This window comes from Polypterus senegalus, chromosome 17 (genome assembly GCF_016835505.1).
Source record: "Polypterus senegalus isolate Bchr_013 chromosome 17, ASM1683550v1, whole genome shotgun sequence".
In the NCBI taxonomy this organism is placed as follows: domain Eukaryota; kingdom Metazoa; phylum Chordata; class Cladistia; order Polypteriformes; family Polypteridae; genus Polypterus; species Polypterus senegalus.
In genome coordinates, this window is record NC_053170.1 from 91304366 (window position 1) to 91326738 (window position 22373).

The following is a 22373-nucleotide window of genomic DNA, read 5'->3' on the forward strand; positions in this document are numbered from 1 at the left end:
GTTGGGGACTGGCGGAGAATTCAAGGAGTCACTTAATGAACATCCGGCCTGTCATTCATTGCACACATTCGTTTTGCACTATTTATTTAACGGCTCCCCAAATTGCACACATTGAATTTTACTTGATACATATCGATTTTTCTGTTTCAAAGTTTGACTTGCCTTTCTCAGTTCCGTGTCGTGCCTACACTTCCTCTAGTTGTGTCGTTTTAGATCCGCCGGACTACATTTCCCATAAGGCATGCGGCGCGCACCTGATAAGTCAGCTGACATACTCGAGTGACTTTTCGCCGCAGCTTCAGTGGGGAAGAAGAAGAAGAATCGGCTGCAGCTGTCTGTTGACCCTAAGTACAAGAGATTTTCACACGCTGCTGCCGGCACGGGAACATGACAACTCTAAATCTGTAAAGAAAAGAAAAAGAAAGGACGGGTCGAGGAGCAAAGCCGCTGGTGAGTACATTCGTTGAAGCAAAGCCGCTCCGCCGCCCAAGGATCGCTGTAAATCGCATTTCAGCAGCATCTTGGATGTTTTCTCAAACGACAACTTTTATTGCCTTTTAGCGTTTTTAGAAAACTACACGTCGCTGTGCAGCAGTAAAGGAAATACAATCCGGAGATGACGCCGAATGGAAGATCACTCCTTAACATTATTATTTTGGGCTTTAGCTTTATGTTTATATTCACTGCCTTTCAGACGTGCGGTAACGTTGAGGTGAGTAAAGCTAAAATGGGGCCCCTCCAGGGATGGGAGTTTAAGGGTCAGTTGGACGAGGGTCTTTGGCACTTTTGGGCGTTGCCTCAGTGTTGTTGGGGTACTGTAACCGGATGTGTAGTGCCCCGGGGTACTTTGGGCGGTGCCCTAGTGACCCCTTGGTTCTTTGGGCAGGGTGGGATAGAGTATCTTATCTGTCAGATTTAAGTGATACTTCTCTTTACTTTAACATTTGTTTGTCTTATCATTGCAGCAAACGGTCATCAAAAGTCTAAATGCTACAGACTTCCAAGGCAGTGGATATACTAGGTGATTGATTATTATTATTATTTTTTTTCTGTTTGCTTGTCTGTTATGCATATTTTGTGTCTGCTGTTCTCAGTGACTGAATTTGGATTATGAGCCCAATTTCTGGTGTGCTAAACATTTCCTCTCCAGAAATAGTCACCTAAAGACTCATCGGAAAACAAGTGTTATATTTGAGCAAGTCAAACCCCAGCATTTTAAAAAGATTAGAAGTAACTTCCTGAAATGGCCAGGAAGGCTGTGTGTGTTGCACAGGCTGCTTCTCTTTTTTGGGGTGAAATTCTAAGATGTTGTTGATGACTGGGGACTGACATCTGATGGATCAGGGTGAGCGAATGTGGGAGAGACGTCCTAGAGACGATAAAGCATAATAGCGTAAGAAAATGAATTCCTTATTGTGGGCAAGATGACTGTCCAATGTGTCTAGGATTTAACGTGCTAGACTTGACCATGCTGTGTCCACAGGGTCATCTGAAAAGAGTAACACGTGTCATGAAAAGCCTCTTGTAATAAGTGGTACATTTGCTCGGATTTATCAAGCCACGAACAAATGTCTTTTTCCTGACATTTAAATTTGGTTGTTCATTAAGCCCGCAATTTAAAGTGCCAAACCACCAAAAGCTGCTTATCTGGTTGGCGTTTTGTTTCCTTTAAAATAAGGGGTACAGTGAATTCAGAAAGCACTCAGATCTGTTCACTTTCTGCACACTTTTATTGTGTTGTAGATTTAAATTTAAATGGCTAAATTTCCCATTTTTTTCCCATTAATCTACACTCGATAACCCATAATGATGAAGTGAAGACCTGTTTTTTTTTTTCAGAACGTTTTGCAAATTTACTAAAAATCAGAAACTGATACATTCATGTAAGTATTCAGATCCTTTGCTGTGACACTCCAAATTGTGCTCAGGTTCCTCCTGTTTGCTTAAAATGTGTCTAGAAATTGATTGGGGTCCACCAGTGGCAAACTGAATTGACTGGATGTAGTTTAAGAAGGCACACGCGTTCCTGCACATTTCATTCCCACTGCATGTCAAAAGATAAACCAAGCCGTGAAGTCCAAGGAACTCTCTGTAGACCTCCACGATCAAATTGTGGTGCGGTAAAGGTCAGGGCAAGGGCATCAAACCATTTCTAAAGCTTGGAGTATTCCCAGGAGCACAGCAGCCTCGATAGTCATGAACTGGAAGACATTTGGAACCATCTGGACTTTTCCCGGAGTTGGCTGTCTGGCCCAGCTGAGTAATACGAGAAGAAGGTCCTTGGTCAGGGAGGTGAGCGGAGTGCTGACATAGGGGAACCTGTCGGAAGGATGAGTCCCTTAGTAGAACTCCATCAATCGGGTTATTGTAGAGTAGCCAGAGTTTGACAAAAGACATTTTAAAGGACTCTTGCGAGCATGAGGAAAAAGATCCTCTTGTCTGTTGAGAGAAAAATTTAATTGTCAGTTCTTGGAATTCTGCCCAATATCTGGTGAAGACCAGGCACCACCTAACCCTAACCATCCCAAGGTGAAGCATGCTGGTGGCGGCATCATGCTATGTGGGTGCTTCTGTGAGGCAGAGACAAAGGAGCCTGGGAAAGATGAATGTAGCCAAATACAGAGAGGTCCTTGATGGAAACCTGCTCCAGAGTGCACAGGACGGTTCACCTTTCAGCACGACGATGACACGAAGTTAGACCCACTCTAGAGTGGCTTTGGGACAAGTCTACGACTGTCCTTGAGTGGCCCAGACTTTAACTCCATAGAATATGTGTGGAGTGACCCGACGATGGCAGTTTACTGACAATTCCCAGCGAATCTCGAGAGGAAGAATGGGATAACCTTCCAAAATCGAGGTATGTAAAGCTTATGGAGACTTGCCAGGAAGACTCCTAGCTGTAATTGCTGCCAAAGGACCTTCTACAGAGTACTGCATTAAGGGTCTGAAAACTTCTATGAAGGAGAAATTTCAGGTTTTGATTTTTAATACATTCGCAGACTTTCCTGAAAACAGGTTTTTACTTTGTCATTATGAGTTAATGAGTGTAGAGTGATGGGCAAGAATGGCAAATATATTCATTTTCCACTTAAATCTACCACATAATAAAGCGTGGACACAGCCTGAATCCATTATTTGTAAGAGATTCCAAGGTACTGTTTTGCTGATATCAGATTGGTTCAAGTCTGCAAGCAGATCACTTTTGAAGGCTTAAGAAATTTTTTTTTTCCCCAAAATGAAATAACTTAAATGAGCAGGAGTGGAGTGGGTCGTACTGGGCAGTAGAGTATCAGCCACAGAATATCTGCTTTTTAACTTGTCTGATTTGTTTTTTATTTTCTTCACAGTCTGGCTATTATTTATGGCGTATTCTCAGCTTCCAACCTTATTTCCCCCTCCGTTGTGGCTATTTTAGGACCACAGATATCCCTGTTTTTAAGTGGACTGGTTTACAGGTAAAGTGCTTATTACAGGCCCAGTAAGTAGAACCTGTTTTACTTGACTCATCTTGTGTTTCCTCAATCCGTGTGGCATCATTTCAGTGGGAGTGGCGGAGATTTTCAAATAAATGGACAGACAGCAAGCCATTTAGTGTGAGTTGCGAAAAGTACTTGAAGCAGGTGCTGTGTTTTCACCTGAAACTACCAAAATGATTTAGTCCTATAGTTGGTACCAAAGGTAAGGAACCAGAGAAGCTGTGATTCAGCCAGCTGCTCCCATAATGCGATGAAGAACTTGTGGTGAAGAGTTTCTCCTTTTACATGGCCACTAACTGCTGCTGCTAGAAACCGTGACAGTTACTTGCTTGCCACCTTAATTGTTCACTCCATCCATTTCAGGACAATAATTATGTTTTCTTTAACAAATTATTCAGATTTATTACAATAACACAATTGTTCATAACATTAAAGGAATACTCGACTCAGAAATGTGTGTGTATATATAGATATAGATTATATAGATATACAGTGGGTACGGAAAGTATTCAGACCCCCTTCAATTTTTCACTCTTTGTTATATTGCAGCCATTCGCTAAAATCATTTAAATTAATTTTTTCCTCATTAATCCAAACCCGAACAATATATTCGATCTCTTTTCGCTGTTCCGTTAATTCACGAGTAATAATTTCCCTTTGTGCTTTTGCGATGTTTACTTTTTTTTAATTTTTTTTTTTTTGAGACTTTTGAATTTTAGTCCTTTCATAATCTCTAACCTGCCCTGCATGTGTCACACTCCAATGTTTTTGAACGTTTTTACGATGTTTCCGGCCCCGGGCGTGGTTAAATCTTTTGGCACAAAGCCTTGTCTCACGGTACTTGAAAGTGTCTCTCTGAATAAGTCTCATCTTGTCCCAGGATTTTTTAATATAATATGTATCTTTACGGCAGCACGGTGGCGCAGTGGGTAGCGCTGCTGCCTCGCAGTTAGGAGACCTGGATTCGACTTCCCAGGTCTTCCCTGCGTGGAGTTTGCATTTTCTCCCCATGTCTGCGTGGGTTTTCTCCCACAGTCCAAAGACATTCAGGTTAGGCGCATAGGCTATTCTAAATTGTCCCTTGTGTGTGTGTGTGTGTGTGTGTGTGTGTGTGTATTTCCGGGACGTATCCAGGACCTCAATGGAATCAAGTTTCAGGCCTATAATCTTTTCTGCTGCAGTTAATATTTCGAATGAGGAGGTGCCCTGCCATACCAGGCTGTTATGGAGAAAGTGAGGATGATTTCAGTAGCCACTCTTTAAAACCAAACCAGCACAGATCAGCGCAGGTTAAACCTTTTAAATTAGGGGAGAAAAATCATCCACTGCTGAGGTTTTTTGGGGAGACCAGTTAAGTTTTCATCCCAGTTCAGATTGTAAGCAATATAAAATATATATAATGTTTCTGGGGAGTATTCCTTTAATGTATATTGTGTTCAATGAGAGGACATCGAAGTTTGCATTGCATGTCGGTGTATATTAAACAAAAAGATAAAGGGTAAAACTTGGAGCAGGTTGCTTGAGTAAAACACACACACAGTTGCCTTCCTCAAGATAACCCCGTATTCTAAGGATACGTACGTGGAGCCAAAGAGTGAAAGAAAACGTCTGACAGTAATTTTTGTTTCCCCTTTCAGATGGATAGATAGATACTTTATTAATCCCAAGGGGAAATTCGCATAATCCAGCAGCAGTATACTGATACAAAGAAACAATATTAAATTAAATAGTAATAAAAATAAAAAAAGCAGACAATAACTGAGTAATGTTAGCATTTACTCCCCCGGGTGGAATTGAAAATTCAAAGAAGAAGATTAAGTAGCTGGCGATGCATCTCTGCCCAGTCATTGGGAATGTGGCAGCCCTGTTAGCGGGGAAGCTCGGTGGTCAAATTTTCTCCCTTTGACTAGAGAAGGCCACACTTCGTTTTCTTGTCTCTCACTACATGTCTCTCCAGTAGCATTGTTTAGGTGTGCTGTTCTATTCTGTGAATTCAATGGTTGAGGAGGTGAAGCACAGCCATGGACAAAGTGGCCAAGTGTGCAAGTGTAAGCGTGAGCAAAACGTTAAATGTGGTGGTGGATTATTTCACAGTCATGTCTGTCTCTCCTGTTTTTCTTAGCTTCTACATTGCAATCTTTATACACCCTCTAACTTGGACATTCTACACAGCATCTGTACTGGTTGGAATTGCAGCTGCAGGTATGAGGCCCATGGCAGTCGGTGGGCACATTGTTGTTTCCTTGTTTTATTATAAGTGGCCTTTACACCATGTCCTGTCCCTTTTGTATGTTATTTATTGTTATCCTGTTTGCCTTGTCTGCTCCTTTCCAACGAGGTTTCACATTCTTGAAAGAATGACGATATGCTCGTATGTTTTAGTGCTCTGGACTGCACAAGGGAACGTGCTGACCATCAATTCCAAAGACACGACAATCGGCAGGAACAGTGGCATCTTCTGGGCTTTGCTACAGTTCAGGTATGAATCCCACCACCAAACTTGGGTACTTTTGGGAAGTTTTGCATCATGGGGTTTGGTTTTAAAAAGGTAAGATGCAAAAGTTATTTTTCCACACTCCTCAAACTATAAAATAAGTGGCAGTTCAGGGTGATGTTTGTAGATGGGTGCAGAATTGGCTCAGACACAGGAAGCAGAGGGTGATGGTGCGAGGAACCTCATCAGAACTGGCCGATGTTAAGAGTGGTGACCAGCAGGGGGCAGTGCTGGGGCCACTGCTATTTTTAATATAGAGAAATGATTTAGATAGGAATATAAGTAACAAGATGGTTAAGTTTGCAGATGATACCAAGATAGGTGGATTAGCAGATAATTTGGAATCCGTTATATCATCACAGAAGGACTTGGACAGCAGACAGTTCCTTGGCAAATCAATTTTTTTAATCTTTTTGCTTAATATAGTTTCTTATTGAAAGCATTTTTGTTTTCATTCTGGGGCCAGGAGTATTAGATAAACAGAACTTTATTTGACACCAGGGTGAAGTTTGGCAATTTTACGAACCCCTTTTTCTTTTTAAGGCGGAGTGGTCTAGGGATCTGTGCCAGCAATGGGAAGCTTGGCGGTTCAAATCCCATAAATGCCAGAAGGGACTCCACTCTGTTGGACCCCAGAGCAAGGCCCTTAACCTGCAATTGCTTCGTCTTGGTATGACGTTAATCTGCATCCAGCCCTGCAAGCAAGCCCTCCAACTAACAGGGAAAACTTGGGAGGGCTGGTGGCAGCACTGTCACTCCAGTCCACCTCACACTGTTTCAGCGTGGTGCTGAGGTGTCACCTGCTGCATTCTGGTCTCAGTCCGGGTGGCTTGTTGTGTGGTGTGTGTGGCAATGCGTAGTAATCCGCGCTTGCTCTCTACCTCTCTCTCTCTCTCTCTCTCTCTCTCTCTCTCTCTCTCTCTCTCTCTCTCTCTCTCTGTCTCTCTTTTTCCTTTTGAATAACTAGGGGGCTTCTCCCCCTGCTCACTTCGCTTGCCAACCCCCCGGCCTTTATTACTCACTAGCCTCTTTGCGGTTCTGTCACTCGCGTATGGGGATACAGATGTACAATTTAAACAGATTATTATTTTCATGGGGATGCTTATATATGGGGTGGCGCAGTGGGTAGCGCTGCCGCCTCGCAGTTAGGAGACCCTGGTTTGCTTCCCGGGTTCTCCCTGTGTGAAGTTTGCATGTTCTCCCCATGTCTGCGTGGGTTTCCTCCCACAGTCCAAAGATATGCAGGTTAGGAGCACTGCCGATCTTAAATTGTCCCTAGTGTGCATGTGTTTGCCCTGCGCTGGGCTGACGCCCTGCCCGGCGTTTGTTTCTTGCTTTGCGCCCTGTGTTAGCTTGGTTTGGCTCCAGCAGACCCCCGTGACCCTGTAGTTAGGATATAACCGGTTGGATAATGAATGGATGGATAGTTGCATATGCATCAATGTAACGTTTAACTGGCCATGATTGAATTTCGTATCTTTCGCTCTATTAAATAAAACAACGTTTTCGAATATTGGCTCTGAGATTTGTTAATTGTCTTTGCAAAAACTATTCTAACGGGAAACTGTTAACATTTTAATACGAATGGCATATCAAGATCTCCTTTGTTGTCTAATGTTATCCGCGTTTGGACGTATGGATTTGTATCCATTATTGGCTGTAGAATGTCTAATACGTCTGATCGTTTAACTCTTTTGATTCTATGTTGCATTGCTTCTCAGTAATCATAAATATAAACTTGACTGAATTGTGTTTTTTTTCGAAATTAAACTTAGTAGCTTTAATTGTCGCATGACCACAGATTCTCCTAGCGTATGGTCCTGAATCGTGTAAATCTACGTTTTGAGCATTGAATGATGCAAACGTGAACAGATTATTGTAGATTCGGATTTTTCCCTGTAGTGTTTTGTGGATTTCACTTTCACCAAATAACAAATCTTTTAATTCTCGTGGATAAGCCTCTATTTTTCCCTGATGGCAACATGAATTAGACAATCTACAAGTCTCTCCCTTAAACTTTAAAGCCAAACAATCTCTCGGATGTGCATATATTCAATCTCTTTTCACTGTTCAGTTATTTCACAAAGTAAGAATTTCTGTTTGTTAGCGCTAATGCAATCTTTACTATCAGTTTTTTGAGACTTTCGTATTTTAGTCCTTTCATAATCTCTAACCTGCTCTGCATATGTATCACGCCAATGTTTTTAAACCTCTTTACGACGTTCTACTTTGTCTTTTCTTCTTCTACTGTTTGTCTATTATTTCCGCCCCCACTTGGACCTGTTGGGTTTTCAATTCATCTCTGGGCACAAAGTCTCGTCTCGCGGGGCGTGAAATTATCTCTCTGAAAAAGTCTCATCTCGTCTCTCTGGAAAAAGTCTTGTCTCGTCCAAAGATTTTTTTTATATAATAGAGAGATGTAAGTTTGTCTTCTTTTGGCCTGTGTAGGTCGTGAAGCCTTCTTCTTGTGTTTAGGAGTCAGCCTTCATTTTTATTTTGTCCTAAAATAATGTTTCCAGGTTGCATTGTAGCCTTGAGGTCTGGTTTTGGAGGTAAGGCCTATTTTTGAGTTTTGTGGAGCCCTGCAATCCATTTTAAACTGAATAAACTCTATAGATGAGTAGCTCTTATATCGGACAGCAGAGTTGTTTGCCCTATGACTTAATGGATCCAATATCCTGGGTTTGAATCTCGGACCCAGTTGTTGTCCACCTTGAGTTTGTACATCCTCCCTGATTCAGTGTCGGGTTTCCTTCCACATCTCTAAACACATGTCAGTTATCAGAACAGCAGTGTCCAAATTAGCATGAGTAGGAGTGTGGATGGGTTTATGTGCCAGTTTATATATAAGTAACACATTGTTAGTATTAAACCCGGCCAAAATCACACACTCCGCACTCTAACCAGTCACACAAATCAGAGGCCACTTCAGTAATTATGAAACAAGCCGCAGCAATCCAAGGCTTCAGGTGGTAAAGGTTACCCTGAAAGAGACAGGCACTGGGAGGAAGAGGACGGCCAACATTCTTTTAAAAGGGCAAAATCTTATCAGGCAAACAACGTGAACACATTTTTTTAAATGATGTGTGCAATCTCAAGAGGCAGAACAAATCGTGAGAAAACTCTTGCCTTGACAATTGGCATATTCAGTAAGTTTTAAGGCTTTTGTTCAATGTTTGGACCTGTAGGTGCCATTTTAAACTGCAAGAATAGGTATGGTTGTTTTTTTCAATTAAGAACATCATTTTCCTTGGCAGATTAACTTTTGATTTTAAAAAACAATACCAAACTTATCCTTAAAATTTTTTTATTTTTTTATTTATTTTTTTATTATTTGCCATTGGGGATGGGATCTTTGCTTGTTATAGAATCTCAGTAAATACACGAGACAAATACGCACAAAAATTACAATAAATGAAAGAACAGTACCGACTTGAGTCACAGTATTTATCTTTAGACACAGTCGCGTTTCAGTTGAAATAATTTGTTGACTAAAAAGTCCACAATTCTGATGTGTCAGTGACAGGATGTGCAGCATTGTCCATAATGACCAACAGTTTTGTCTCCACCGCCTCTGCAATAACTCGGCTCGATGATCTGGTGGACCTCTCATGAAGTGGTGTTACTGGCCCAGCACACAATATCTCCTCTGTGATAAGAGACCACTCCACACTGTCATTGAGGTGGAACCTAAGCACAGTCCCTGTAGTGGTGCACCACCTCCAGATCCACTCCCTGAAAAGTAATCGGGTGTAGAGGCTCTTTTGGTGCGGCAAGAGTCAATAACCAGGTCCTTCGTTTGTCTGATGTTAAGTTTCAGACAGTCTTTTCCATACCAAAAAACAACGCTCTCCACCTGACGTCTCTCCTCTGTCTCTCATCTCCCTTGTCAATACGCCCCATTAGTGCAGAATCACCTAAGAATTTCTGCAAGTGACGCGACCTGGTGTTATATTTATAGTCCGAGGTGTACACGGTGAAGAGAAAAGGAGACAGGCCTGTTCCCTTAAGGTGCTCCAGTGTTGCTCACACAGTCCTAGAGCCTCTCAGATTGTGTTCTGCCCATTTATCCAAGGCACCCATAAGCTCATTCGCCTGCGTATCCCTGAGTTTACACCTTAACAGGCGTGCCTAGATACTATCAAGGGTGTTAGAGAAATCGATGCACAGAATCCTTGCAGTGCTGCCAGCTTTGTTCAGCCTTGTGGAGCAGATCAATATCTGCATCTTCCACTCCATTCTTTGTTCCGATAGGTAAACTGCAGTGGCCCAAGTCGTCTTTCACAAGAGGACACACATAGTCCATGACCAACCTCTCAAAGGTCTTTATGATGTGGGGCTTAAAGGCCATTGGTCCCTAGTCATTAAATGTAAAGTCACCTGCCTCATCATGCAAGATGTCTTCCTTGGCAGCAGCATTTTGTTAAGCCTGAGTGACAGACTGATCAGGAGCAGCGGACACTAGAGTCACCCTAGAGCACTGACCTTAGGAATTCGAGGACCTGCGGGTTTTTCCTGTGCGTAGCCTCCTCACTTGTCCCCTCACTTGGTCATCAGTTATGGAAAGTCCATACTGATGGCTGGAAGTGGACTCCTCACTAACCATACCATTTGAGGTGGTAGGAGTTATTGATGCAGTAGTTATGGTGTGGGTATGGGGACTGGCCATTGGAAGAAGGTGGTGATACAAGAAGGGGAAATCTTAATCTTGTAAAGCTGTGTTCTGTTCCAGTCTGTTTCTAACCATCACACAAAATAGCTTTAAAGTTTGATAAATGCGTATGCTTGGTTTGGGGGGCTCTTGTAAGCGTTGCAGATGCTGGTGGAGTTTGCTGTCACCTAGATGGCATGAATTCACACATTATTGTTCTCTACTTGCCACTTTTGGGAAAATTGACCCGATGTCTCCTCCTGTTCAGTCTGAAATGAGGATTATGAACCCCCATCCCTGAAGTGTTATTGATTACTTACTTTAATCCTTTTGTTCTGTTACAGCTTATTCTTTGGGAACCTATACATTTACTTAGCTTGGCGTGGAAAATCTCACATTTCAGGTATGTTTGTTAAGATGGAACTCCCCAATTCAAATGTTTATATTAGTTTCTGTTTCATTTTAAGTGCATTTTACAGGTGGGCTGGCAACTAGCACTGTAGATACTGGTTACGTACACTACTGGCCAAATGTTTTAAGAGCACCTCATACATATATGTGTGTATATATACATATATATACTCAGCAAAAAAAGAAACGTCCCTTTTTCAGGACTGTGTATTTCAACAATAACGTTTTAAAAATCCAAATAACTTTACAGATCTTCATTGTAAAGGGTTTAAACAATGTTTTCCATGCATGTTCAATTAACCCTAATCAATGAATTAACATGCACCTGTGGAATGGTCGTTAACACCTTAACAGCTTACAGAAAGTAGGCATTTAAGGTCACAGTTCTAAAAACGCAGGACACTAAAGAGACTTGTCTACCGACTGTGAAAGATGCCCAGGGTCCCTGCTCATCTGCGTGAACGTGCATTAGGCCTGCTGCAGGGAGGCATGAGGACTGCTGATGTGGCTGGGGCAATAAATTGCCATGTCCGCACTGTGAGACGCCTAAGACAGCGCTACAGGGAGACAGGAAGGACAGCTGATCATCCTCGCAGTGGAAGAGCCCGGATCTCAATCCCATTGAGCACGCCTGGGACCTGTTGGATCGCAGGGTGAGGGCTAGGGCCATTCCCCCCAGAAATGTCCAGGAACTTGCAGGTGCCTTGGTGGAAGAGTGGGGTAACATCTCACAGCAAGAACTGACAAATCTGGTCCAGTCCATGAGGAGGAGATGCACTGCAGTACTTCAAGCAGCTGGTGGCCACACCAGATACTGACTGGTACTTTTGATTTTGAGCCTCCCTTCATTCAGGGACACATTGTGAAACATTTTTAGTTTATGTCTTATGGTGTTGACTCTTTTAGTGTTCATACAAATATTTACACATTAAGTTTACTGAAAGTAAAAACAGTTGAAAGTCAGAGGATATATATATATATATATATTTTGCTATATATATATATATATATATATATATATATATATATATATATATATATATATATATATATATATATATATATATATATATATATATATATATTATAGTCAAAGTAAAAAGTATGTGAACCCCTAGGAATTATCTATATTTATGTCTAATTCACATATAAAACATGGTTGTATCTTCATGTCAGTCACAATAATGAATAAGCACAGTCTCCTATAACTAAAGATACACAGATTTGAATAAATCATTCAAACTGTGAAACTGAAGGTTGGAAAAAATAAGTGAACCCTAAGCTAATGACTTTTTGAAAAGCTCATTGCAGTCAGAATTTCGCCCACCTGGAGTCTGTTTAATGAGAGGTGTGACCTAGAATTACTTTGATTGATCTAAAACACTATACATTTTGAGTTTAAGCTTTTGACAAGAAGCATATCCAGATGGGAATCATCCCTCACACAAATGAGCTGTCTGAAGAGCTACGATCGAGAATTGTTCATCTACAGAAGGCTGGAAAGTGTTACATCGTCATCTCAGAGATTTTAGATATTCATCAGTCTACTGTTAGGCAAGTTGTCTATAAAAGGAGACAATTTGGTATTGTGGCTACTCTGACGCAAAGTCAGCGGTGCAGTAAAGAAGAACCCTAAAGTGACAGCAAAGGACTTGAAGAAGTCATTAGAAGTGGCTAACATCTCTGTTCAGGAGTCAACTATATGCAAAACATTGAACAAGAAAGGAGTCCATGGCAGAACACCATGGGAAAATGTTTTGTGGAGTGATGAAACCAAATTTTGAACTATTTGGGAGGAACAAGCAGAACTTCATTTGGCGTAAAAAGGGCACTGCATATCACCCTCAAAACATCATCCCTACGGTAAAGTATGGTGGAGGGAACATCATGATTTGGGCCTGTTTTGCTGCATCAGGTCCTGGACAGCTTGCCATCATCGAGGGGAAAATGAATTCACAAGTTCATCAACAAATTCTCCAGGGTAATGTGAGGTCAACTTAAGCTCAGAAGAGGCTGGGTGATGCAACAGGACAATGAGCCGAAACATCACAGCAAATTCACAGCACAATGGCTTCAGAAGAACAAACTCCGCCTTGTGAAGTAGCCCAATCAGAGCCCAGATCTCAGTCCTATTGAGATGCTGTGGAATGACTTGAAGAGAGAGAGTCACACACAGAAGACAACCAAAGAATATGGAAGAGTTAAGGCAGTTCTGCAGGGAAGAATGGACTCAAATTCCCCCCGCATGATGTGCAGGTCTGATCTGCAGTTACAGGAAGGGTCAACCAGTTATTAAATCCCAAGGTTCACTTACTTTTTCCACTACCACTGTAAATGTTGAATGCATTTGTAAAATAAAGACATGAAAGAGTAGAATTTTTTTGTGTCATTGGCTTAAGCTCATTGTGTATTTCATTTTATTTTTTGTGTACATCATTGCCTGTGACAGGCGGCGCAGTGGGTAGCGCTGCTGCCTCGCAGTTAGGAGACCCAGGTTAGCTTCCCAGGTCTTCCCTGCCTGGAGTTTGCATGTTCTCCCCGTGTCTGCGTGGGTTTCCTACAACAGTCCAAAGACATGCAGGTTAGGTGCATTGGTGATCCTAAATTGTCCCTGGTGTGTGCTTGGTGTGTGGGTGTGTGTGCCCTGGATGGATTGCCTGTTACTTAGATGAAGATCAGATCACTTTTTATGACCAATTCATGCAGTAAACCTGATCATTCCAAAGGGTTCACATACTTTTGCAGTAATACAAGTTCTGCCTTCTTTTAATTGCCTCTCTTTCCCAGTTTCTGCCCTCTAGTTGTAAAATCACATTAAACATAATGGACAGGTGGAAGTCTTTTTATTTGGCCATATGCCCATAAATGATGCAATGGCAGTACGTTGCAAATTTTTGGCCCATGTCTGCATCTCAGCAACATTTTTTTTTTTTTTTTTCCTGCTTTGCTTCCACCAATTTGAGATTAGTGAGGCCCTAACCAGAGGGGCTCGATTCTTCAGAGTTGTCTGGCTTGTGGATCGACCTACACCTTTGTCATTGCCGCCATTTATCTCTGAATTGAATGCTAACTCCCACGTGTTGTGTCTTTTCGTAGACGTTGACCGCCGGACAGTTTTCATCAGCCTCACAGTCATCAGTCTGGTTGGCGGCTTCCTCTTCTTCCTCATTCGGAATCCCGAGCCACTGAATGAGCCATCTGAAAGCACCGACTCGCTGCTCAATGCTGACGTAGAAGAGAGCAACAACAGCGCCGTCCAGTGAGTCAGATTTGTTTTCTGGGTTATCTTGTGCACTGTGGTGAGCCGATGGGTGACCAGCTGCTGAAGGAGTTTGCCATTCTTCCTATTTTCTTTTCTTTTTGACATCTCAGTTTTTTCCAGCTATTCTTTATACAGTATAAGGATCCTTAAGGTAACTCCATCTTTTGCTGCTTCTGATATTCTTGATACAAGTAAAGATGGATAGATAGACACCTTAGTTGTCATTACGCTTCAGAACAATAAAATTAAATGTGCATGTTCGGGCCCGGTCAGTACACCAGGAAAAGCTTGGGTTGCTACTGAAAGGGGGCACCTACTACCCTATGTTCTGAATGTGGGTCCCAGTGCAGGGAGGGTGGCACCGTGTTGGAAAAATGGTGCTGGCCTTTGGATGAGACCTAAAACTGAGGTCCTGACTCTCTGTGGTCATTAAAGATCTTTCGTAAAGTGTATGGGGTATCCTGATGTCCTGGCTAAACTGCCCACCACGGCCTAATCATTCTAATTATCCCCTGTCTCTGATTGGTTGTCTCTCTCATCCTTTCACCACCTAATGGCTCACGTGTGGTGAGCATACTGGCACAAAAATGGCTGCTGTTGGATCTTCCAGGCCGTTCCTGCACATTGGAGGTGGCTGCTTACTATGTAAAAATACTTTGAGTAGTGAGAAAAACGCTATATAAATGTTGTGGTAGATGGCCCGGACACAGACAGGTAGACATCGTTATAATCACCCAACACACGCTTTATTTGCAAACAAATATATTTACAGTGGACACACAACCCCCAAATTCCCCCAAAGTTCAGGCCCTCAAACAATGCCTCCTCTTCTTTCAGGCTGCCTCCACTCCTCTCCACCAAGGCCTCGTCTCTTGTCCTCCCGACTCCAGCCCTTGAATGGAGTGAGGTGGCCCCTTTTATAATCACCCGGATGTGCTCCCGGTGCCTCCCAATAATCTTCCGCCGGCACTCCCCAGTGTGGCGGAAGTACCGGAAGCACTCTAGGTGTCCCTGGTCTTCTCCCTCCCGCCCAGCATTTCCGGGTGTGGCGGAAGTGCTGAGGGCCTGGGCTCCTCAGGCATTGGGGTGCCCCCTGGTGGTGACCAGGTACCCCTACAAGGCTGAGCTTCAAAGCTCTGTACCCGTGGTCTCCAAAGCCATTAGGGCGGTCGCCCCCTCGTGGTCTGGAGCCGCAAGCTCTCCTCCGGTCCCCCTGGGAATCCTGGCTGGTTAGCACCCTCAGCCACTCGCCACAATGTAAAAAATTATTATTTTTGTTATCTCCTAGAATTGTTACTGCTTAAATCCTTCTTAAAAACACATGCTAGAAAAATGTTAATACATAAACATTTTGACAGACCCCTGGCAGCGAGGCCAGTGAGTGCATGCGCCTCCGAGACACTGGACTGCAGCATTCTTGGACCAGTATGTCCATTCATGTACAGATTCCTGTTAATCGGACCACATCGGGAAGTGATCATTTTGGTCCTAATAACCGGCTGGTCCGATTACACGAACATGCCCTATACATATGCAACCAAGACGGGACGTGCTATAAGTAACATATTAAAATGTCATTATGACTTTTATTGTGCTGCGCATGTTTGTACAAACAAGAACTACGTACATGTACGGTTGCTTACAACTTTGTTTATTGAAAAAGAAATCTACAATTCTTCGAAACGATCTACACGACACTCAGCATGCAAAGCACAATAAAAAAGGTTACATTACCAAATTCCAGTCAACGTTTGAAGAACTTGTCTAGTGTGATCTGACGCATTCTGTTTACGCACTGCACTTGTTTACGCTCGACTTCATGTCGCCGGCTACTGGGCGGTCCGTTTTAGGAAAGAAACGGCAGGCATGTTCAGCCCCACTGGTTTGCACTTGGTACAAATTTTCCGACTTCCTGACCTTTGATAAAAGCATCAATTCTCCTGGGGAGCCCAGGGATCCTCCCGATGTCGCTGACCCGCTTTACATCCGCTTACATCGCTGCGGGTGACTTGTGGCTTCTTTTTCTTATTCTCTGTCACGTTCTTTGGTCCGATTAAACGGAATTTTGGTCCAAAACAGCGAACAATATTAGGCTTATGTAATATGATCTGTTTCGGTTCTTTAGGATTCGGTCCAAATAAGCGGCTGGTCCGATTTAACCGGTGGTCCAATTAACCAGAATCGACTGTACCTGCAAGGCATGTTGGGAATTGCGGGCCCGTGGGGTAGCTCTGCTGGGTTCCTTGGATGCCAACTGGGGGGAGCTGCTGGGGAGGGCGGTCCCTACTTTCAGAGGATGACCCGGAGTACTTTCTCTTTGACACCAGAACGTTTTCCTGGTCAGACATTTTAAAGGGGCCACCTGTGTCCGCTCAGTGGTCTGGAACTGGTGGACGAGACTGCATCAGAAGTGTAGATGGAGAAACGTATTGCTTGTCATGCAGTATCGAAGGAAGCAAACTGAAACCCTGTGGTATTGTATGAGATTCGGGCCTTTATTTGAACCCAGGACTGAGTTGTGAAGTTGTGTCGGGGGGGCGGGGGGTTTGGAGCGCTGCAATGCCCCCTACTGGTCATAGCTTATAAAAGTATTGCATCAAAGATCAGTTCAATAATGGCTCTACTGTAGAACAGGGTTCAACCCAATTGCTTAAGAAGCACTTATTGCTCAAGTGACGCTTCTGCTTCACTTTAGTTGTCTTGCTCATTTGAACCCTTATGGCTTATTTTAGTCTTAAACAGTTGTATTCTTGGTTTGTAATGGCTCCTAATTAGCAATAACATGCAGATGATAAGAGAGAGCAGCATTTCTCCATTTAGCTTGTTTTCATTTACACCCGCGTGTATTCATCGTGCACTGTTGGGTTTAATTCAGTACTTGGAAGGAAAGTGAAAAGAAAAAAGTGAAGAACTGAGAATTACTCCTCCATGTTAGCCTTCAGATCATTTGGATGATATCCTTAGAAAAGGGAAGAAAATAAAGGATATGAGAATGAGCTGACATAGCAGAGTTAAAACCCTAGCAAGCCATGAAATTAAATTATTGGCAAGAATTGCTTTCTATTTAAGCCACCGGGTTAGAACAAAAACCTGCAGCCACTGCGGCCCTCCAGGTCTGTGATTGAGGACCCCTGCACTCGAATAAAGACTGTTTTTGAGTGTGGCGCTGTAACATCTCCCACAATGCAACAGGGTAAAAAGCTGATGGCAAGGATAAGTAGTTTCTGTCACACTGCAGCTGGCTTTACAAAGGCCTCATTATCTTAAAAATGTCACCTAGTGAAGGAAAATGGTGTCCAGTCATTTTTTGTGCAGAGGTTCCCACTCTCTGTAGAGCTTTTTTCTGTCTTTAGCCGTACGGTTTGCATATTGATGCAGCATGTCGAATGCTTACTACGGAGCAGTGGCAAAAGGACACCAGCAGCTGTTTGGCTCATTGAATTATTTTACGTGTCTGAGGCGCTGGTGTGTGTTTTTTTGACCAGAGCAGCAGTGTTTAGGTCCTGGGCGATGTGGTTTACCAGAAAATTAAAACTGGAGGCCCTCTCTGTGTCCTCTGCATTGATTTTAAGGGGAGATAATCTATCCTCGGGCCAGACGCTGACTGATTTAGCTTTACTGTGTGTCTTCCTTAGGTCTGCAACACTGGGGCGAACCTCTCAGGCAGTCGAGGCCTTTAGTAAGTATATCAACATTTTTATTCTGTATGTTTCAAGTCAGCTGCCTGCCTGTGGTTAATATAACTTACATATTTTACACTGCAGTATATTTTGTAACCAAGTTTTGGGTTTAGATTTCATAACCGATGCATAACAAGAGTAAAAGAAGAACTGAAAGCCATGTAGGAACTTCAGACCCACATATGTTAGACGGCTATTTTCTGCCTTCTTTAAATATGATGCCCGACTTTGAAGTTTTTAACGTTCTCATTTGACTTTCCTATGGAACTGACGTGGCAGCAGACTGTGCAGTCCAGACGTTGATCAGGAGGAAATTTTAAAACTTTACAGAATGCAACATAACAAACCTCAACCTCCCAAACACACACACACACACAAGAACTTCACTTCTGGATTGGATAATAAAACAACTGCAAGTGTCACTGAAGCAATGAAGATGTGGTCATATGTGCCCAGTTATACCACAGATTTACGTTTAAAGGCATTCACATTTGGGTAGGGTGGCATGGTGGCGCTGCTGCCTCACAGGAAGGAGACCTGAGTTTGCATGGGTTCACTTCCCGGGTGCTCTGGTTTCCTTCCAAAGACATGCATGTTAGGTACATTGGCGATCTGGGCGTCCTGCCCGGGGTTTGTTCCTGTCTTGCGCCCTGTGCTGGCTGGGATTGGCTCCAGTGGACCCCCGTAACCCTGTAGTTAGGATATAGCGGGTTGGACAATGACTCGCGTATGGGGATACAGATGTACAATTTAAACAGATTATTATTTTCGTGGGGATGCTTACATATGAGGCGGCACGGTGGCGCAGTGGGTAGCGCTGGCGCCTCGCAGTTAGGAGACCGGGTTCTCCCTGTGTGGAGTTTGCATGTTCTCCCCATGTCTGTGTGGGTTTCCTCCCACAGTCCAAAGACATGCAGGTTAGGAGCATTGCCGATCTTAAATTGTCCCTAGTGTGCATGTGTTTGCCCTGCGGTGGGCTGACGCCCTGCCCGGCGTTTGTTTCTTGCTTTGCGCCCTGTGTTTTGGCTTGGTATGGCTCCAGCGGACCCCCATAACCCTGTAGTTAGGATATAGCGGGTTGGACTATGACTGACTGACTGACATATTTGGGTAGAGATGTCCACAATTGGACCCTGCTGGAACCTGTTTCTTCCTTCCAGAGTGCCAGTGCCAGTTGTAAAGGTTTGCACCCATGTCAGGGTTGACCTCGTTCGTTTCTTATGTGCTTCAGAAGTTTTTGGTTAAAGGAATACGCAACCCCCAAAAAAAATTTTTTTTATGTGTTTTGATCTGCTAAGTTGCTTTACCCCATGTAGTCAAGTCGGCTATATCAGGGGAGGACCCCAGTGGCTATCCCTCATCTTAGTCAGTGACCTGTATTTGCTGCTAATTAACTTGTTTTGAATTCATTTTAATTGACTCGTTTTAGATTTGTTCCCCTGAATGTCTACATCGTTCCTCCAAATTGCTTCATTTCTTTCCTTAAATGGCACCCAAACAGAAATGAAATGTGAAAGGAGAGAGCCAACAGCAGAACAACTCAGTCAGGGCCTCAAACTCCAACCAGTTGCTTGATTAGGCGCTGAGTCTTGTCGTTATTTAAACTCATTCTTTAATTCCATGGCTCATTGCTGCTCTCATTGTGCAATAGCAGACATTTCCAAAACTGTTTTCTAAGATCTCTGGTAGAGAAAAGCCAAGCAAAATGACACCTTTGAGTGGCTAACTAAAAGGATTACAATATGCAAGCTTTCGAGGCAACTCCGGCCCCTTCTTCAGGCAAGATGTACAACACCCTGGTACTAAGATCTCTGGTAAAATGTTTTGTGGACCTGAGCAGATCAGCATTCCTGACACTAAACCTCAGGAGGCATTCACCCTTTGTCCTTCCCTCATGATGGCCTCCCAACCAGGAAAGGTACCACTAACCACCGTGGGCGGGATGTTCATTCATCCATACCCTTCCTTTAATCATGGCTTCCTGGCCAGGTGAGGAACCATCCACAGCGGGCAAGGTGCCAGTCAACCTATGTCTTCTCTGACTAGGTGGAGTATTCCTTTACAATTACTTACACAGATCCACCTTAACTCTTTGAAGGCTGAATATTTTTTTCCAAAAAACTCAGTTTTCTTTAAAGCACACAAACCAATGGTGTCATCCATGAATCAACATAAAACGTCTGCTGCTGTGTGCTGTGGCTGCTGTCATCACCTGTTCGGCAGCCCTGGCAGCGGCGAGAGGGCAGTGGCGGGCTGGCTGTCTTTGTGTGGCAGGTGGGCAGCAGTGGCAGTCGCAGTATGACACAATCTGATTTGTATCTCTTTGTCATTGTAAGTGGTGGCCCTCCCAGGCAAACGTTGACAAATGTGTTCAGCATCACGATCATCTAATGCTGGTACCTCACTTTCGTTCTCGATTTCCATCTCCAGATCACTTGCATCAAAACCGGAGTCCAGCAAGTCAGAGTCCAATTCAGCGATAACATGGCAATACGTCGTCCACAGAATATTTTGCTTTGCACGTTCACTTTGGTCACTCGCCAGATATCGATGCCATTTTAAAGGTTTTTTGCTCTTAGCTATTCATGCACATGCAAGAAACTGAGGTCAAATCAACGAAGCTAACTTTCCTTCTAGCAAAGAGAGTTGAACTAAAATGAAACGGTGAGATTTGTCACAGATTACAGCTGATTACCATCCTCTACCCCTGCGACATCTGCCCTGAAAGAGTTAATAAAAGGACAAGTGTCTGTATGTGTGTCCATCCAGTTGATATGTCACTGTCATTCCAATAGAGGGTGCATCACAAACATCAACACTGCTTTTATAAATCCCATACCAAATGGCATTTAAAAGAGACACCTGCATTGTATTTTTCATTCCAACCGATGGCGCAGATTACTGCGTCCATGAGAAAATACATTCCAGTAGACGGTGATCTGCAAACGTTGATTAGATTTCAGCCCAGCTAGTTTGTACGCTTTGTTTTGGACACCTGTGGGACGGTTTTCTGTTTTTTTTTTTTTAATGGGGTTTCCTAATTGGACTGATGTTTGATTAGCCAATGTGGCACTGGGGGAACCTTTTGAATCTTCATTTCAAGTGATGACTGTGTCTTTTAAGTTGACCATACTCTGTTGTTTTTACAGAAAAAGCACTCCAGGTGTCTGTGAAGAAGGAAATGTTGCTGCTGAGTCCCTCAATTTCATACTCAGGTGAGAAGGGGATATAAACTGGTGTTGTAAGAATCACTTCTGCTTTTATGTCGTTGGCTTTCCTCTTCCTGTTCTGGCAGCATCCCCAATCAGGTTTCACATTTCAGTCTTACCCACACCAGCTGCATAATGCATAGAAGCAAAAAGCTTAGCAAAAGGCTGCCCTCGGAGCGCAAGCTGAAATTCACAGTCCGTCCGTTACTTGGGCCGTTTGAGCCGTGCTCTGCTAGTCTGAGGGGGCGTCTTGAACGGTTTGTTTTAAAGTGAAATTCATGTCAATTACAAAAAGGCCCACGTAAATTATTAGCCATGACGCGAGAAGGTTTAAAGACTGGAACTTGATCTCAAATTAGACCTACAGGAAGGAGTCCTGACCTCTTGGTGTACAGTTGCACCTTGTCCTCATTTGTCATGTGTATCTCTCAGGTCTGGAGATGACGTTCTTCAGTGGGGTGTACGGGACTTGCATCGGAGCCATGAATCTCTTGGGAGATGACGCCAAAGGACTCATCGGCCTGTCTGGTATCTTTCTTGGGATTGGAGAGATTCTGGGTAAGAGCAATCAAAAGAAAAAACATGAAATATTGAAATGAATTCTAAAAGGCCGATGTGTCCATACACATCAGCCAAAAATATATAAATATGAGAAAGTGGGCAGATGGAAAATGTTGCCAGTTCCTTATGAAATGAGCCCTGGTGGTTACCCTGAGGCTAGGGATTTGCACTGGTAATCGGAAAGTTGCCAATTCAGATCCCTAAATGTCAAAAGTGACTCTAACTCTGTTGGGCCCTTGAGCAAGGCCCTTAATCTGCAGTTGTTCTGTCCTGGGAGTGACGTTAATCTGCATCCAGCCCTTCAGGGAAAAACCTGGGGATTGGTGGCAGAATTGACACTCCAGTCACCATTAAAAAAACCCTCCCACCGTTCCATCATTTCAATCTTTCATGGCTACACGGGATCCCAAGTTGGTTTGTCATGTGGTGGCTGCGGCAATGCACTGCATTAGATAGATAGATAGTGTGGTAGATAGGGGCCGCTCTCGCTCCCTTGAACCCCTGTCCACGACTCCAGACACCAGGTAAAAGTCCAAATATTGACTTTATTAATTCGCCACAGTGCACAAAGCATACTCTCCACCACTATACTCCTAAATCAATCACTACTCACAATAAACAATCCTCCA

General features: G+C 43.3%; 1 protein-coding gene across 1 annotated transcript in view; it reads left to right on the top strand.

Moving 5' to 3' along the window:
- Window positions 1-247: 247 nt before the first annotated feature.
- The window catches only part of mfsd11 (major facilitator superfamily domain containing 11), a 34647-nt gene continuing 12521 nt past the window's right edge, over window positions 248-22373 (top strand). Inside the window, exons 1-11 of the mRNA XM_039739770.1 lie at window positions 248-450; window positions 562-712; window positions 966-1021; window positions 3348-3455; window positions 5599-5678; window positions 5859-5955; window positions 10966-11024; window positions 14129-14291; window positions 17930-17973; window positions 21124-21189; window positions 21616-21741. Coding sequence (XP_039595704.1) covers window positions 617-712; window positions 966-1021; window positions 3348-3455; window positions 5599-5678; window positions 5859-5955; window positions 10966-11024; window positions 14129-14291; window positions 17930-17973; window positions 21124-21189; window positions 21616-21741 — 895 coding nt within the window. The 5' untranslated portion in view covers window positions 248-450; window positions 562-616. The remainder of the gene's footprint in view (window positions 451-561; window positions 713-965; window positions 1022-3347; window positions 3456-5598; window positions 5679-5858; window positions 5956-10965; window positions 11025-14128; window positions 14292-17929; window positions 17974-21123; window positions 21190-21615; window positions 21742-22373) is intronic.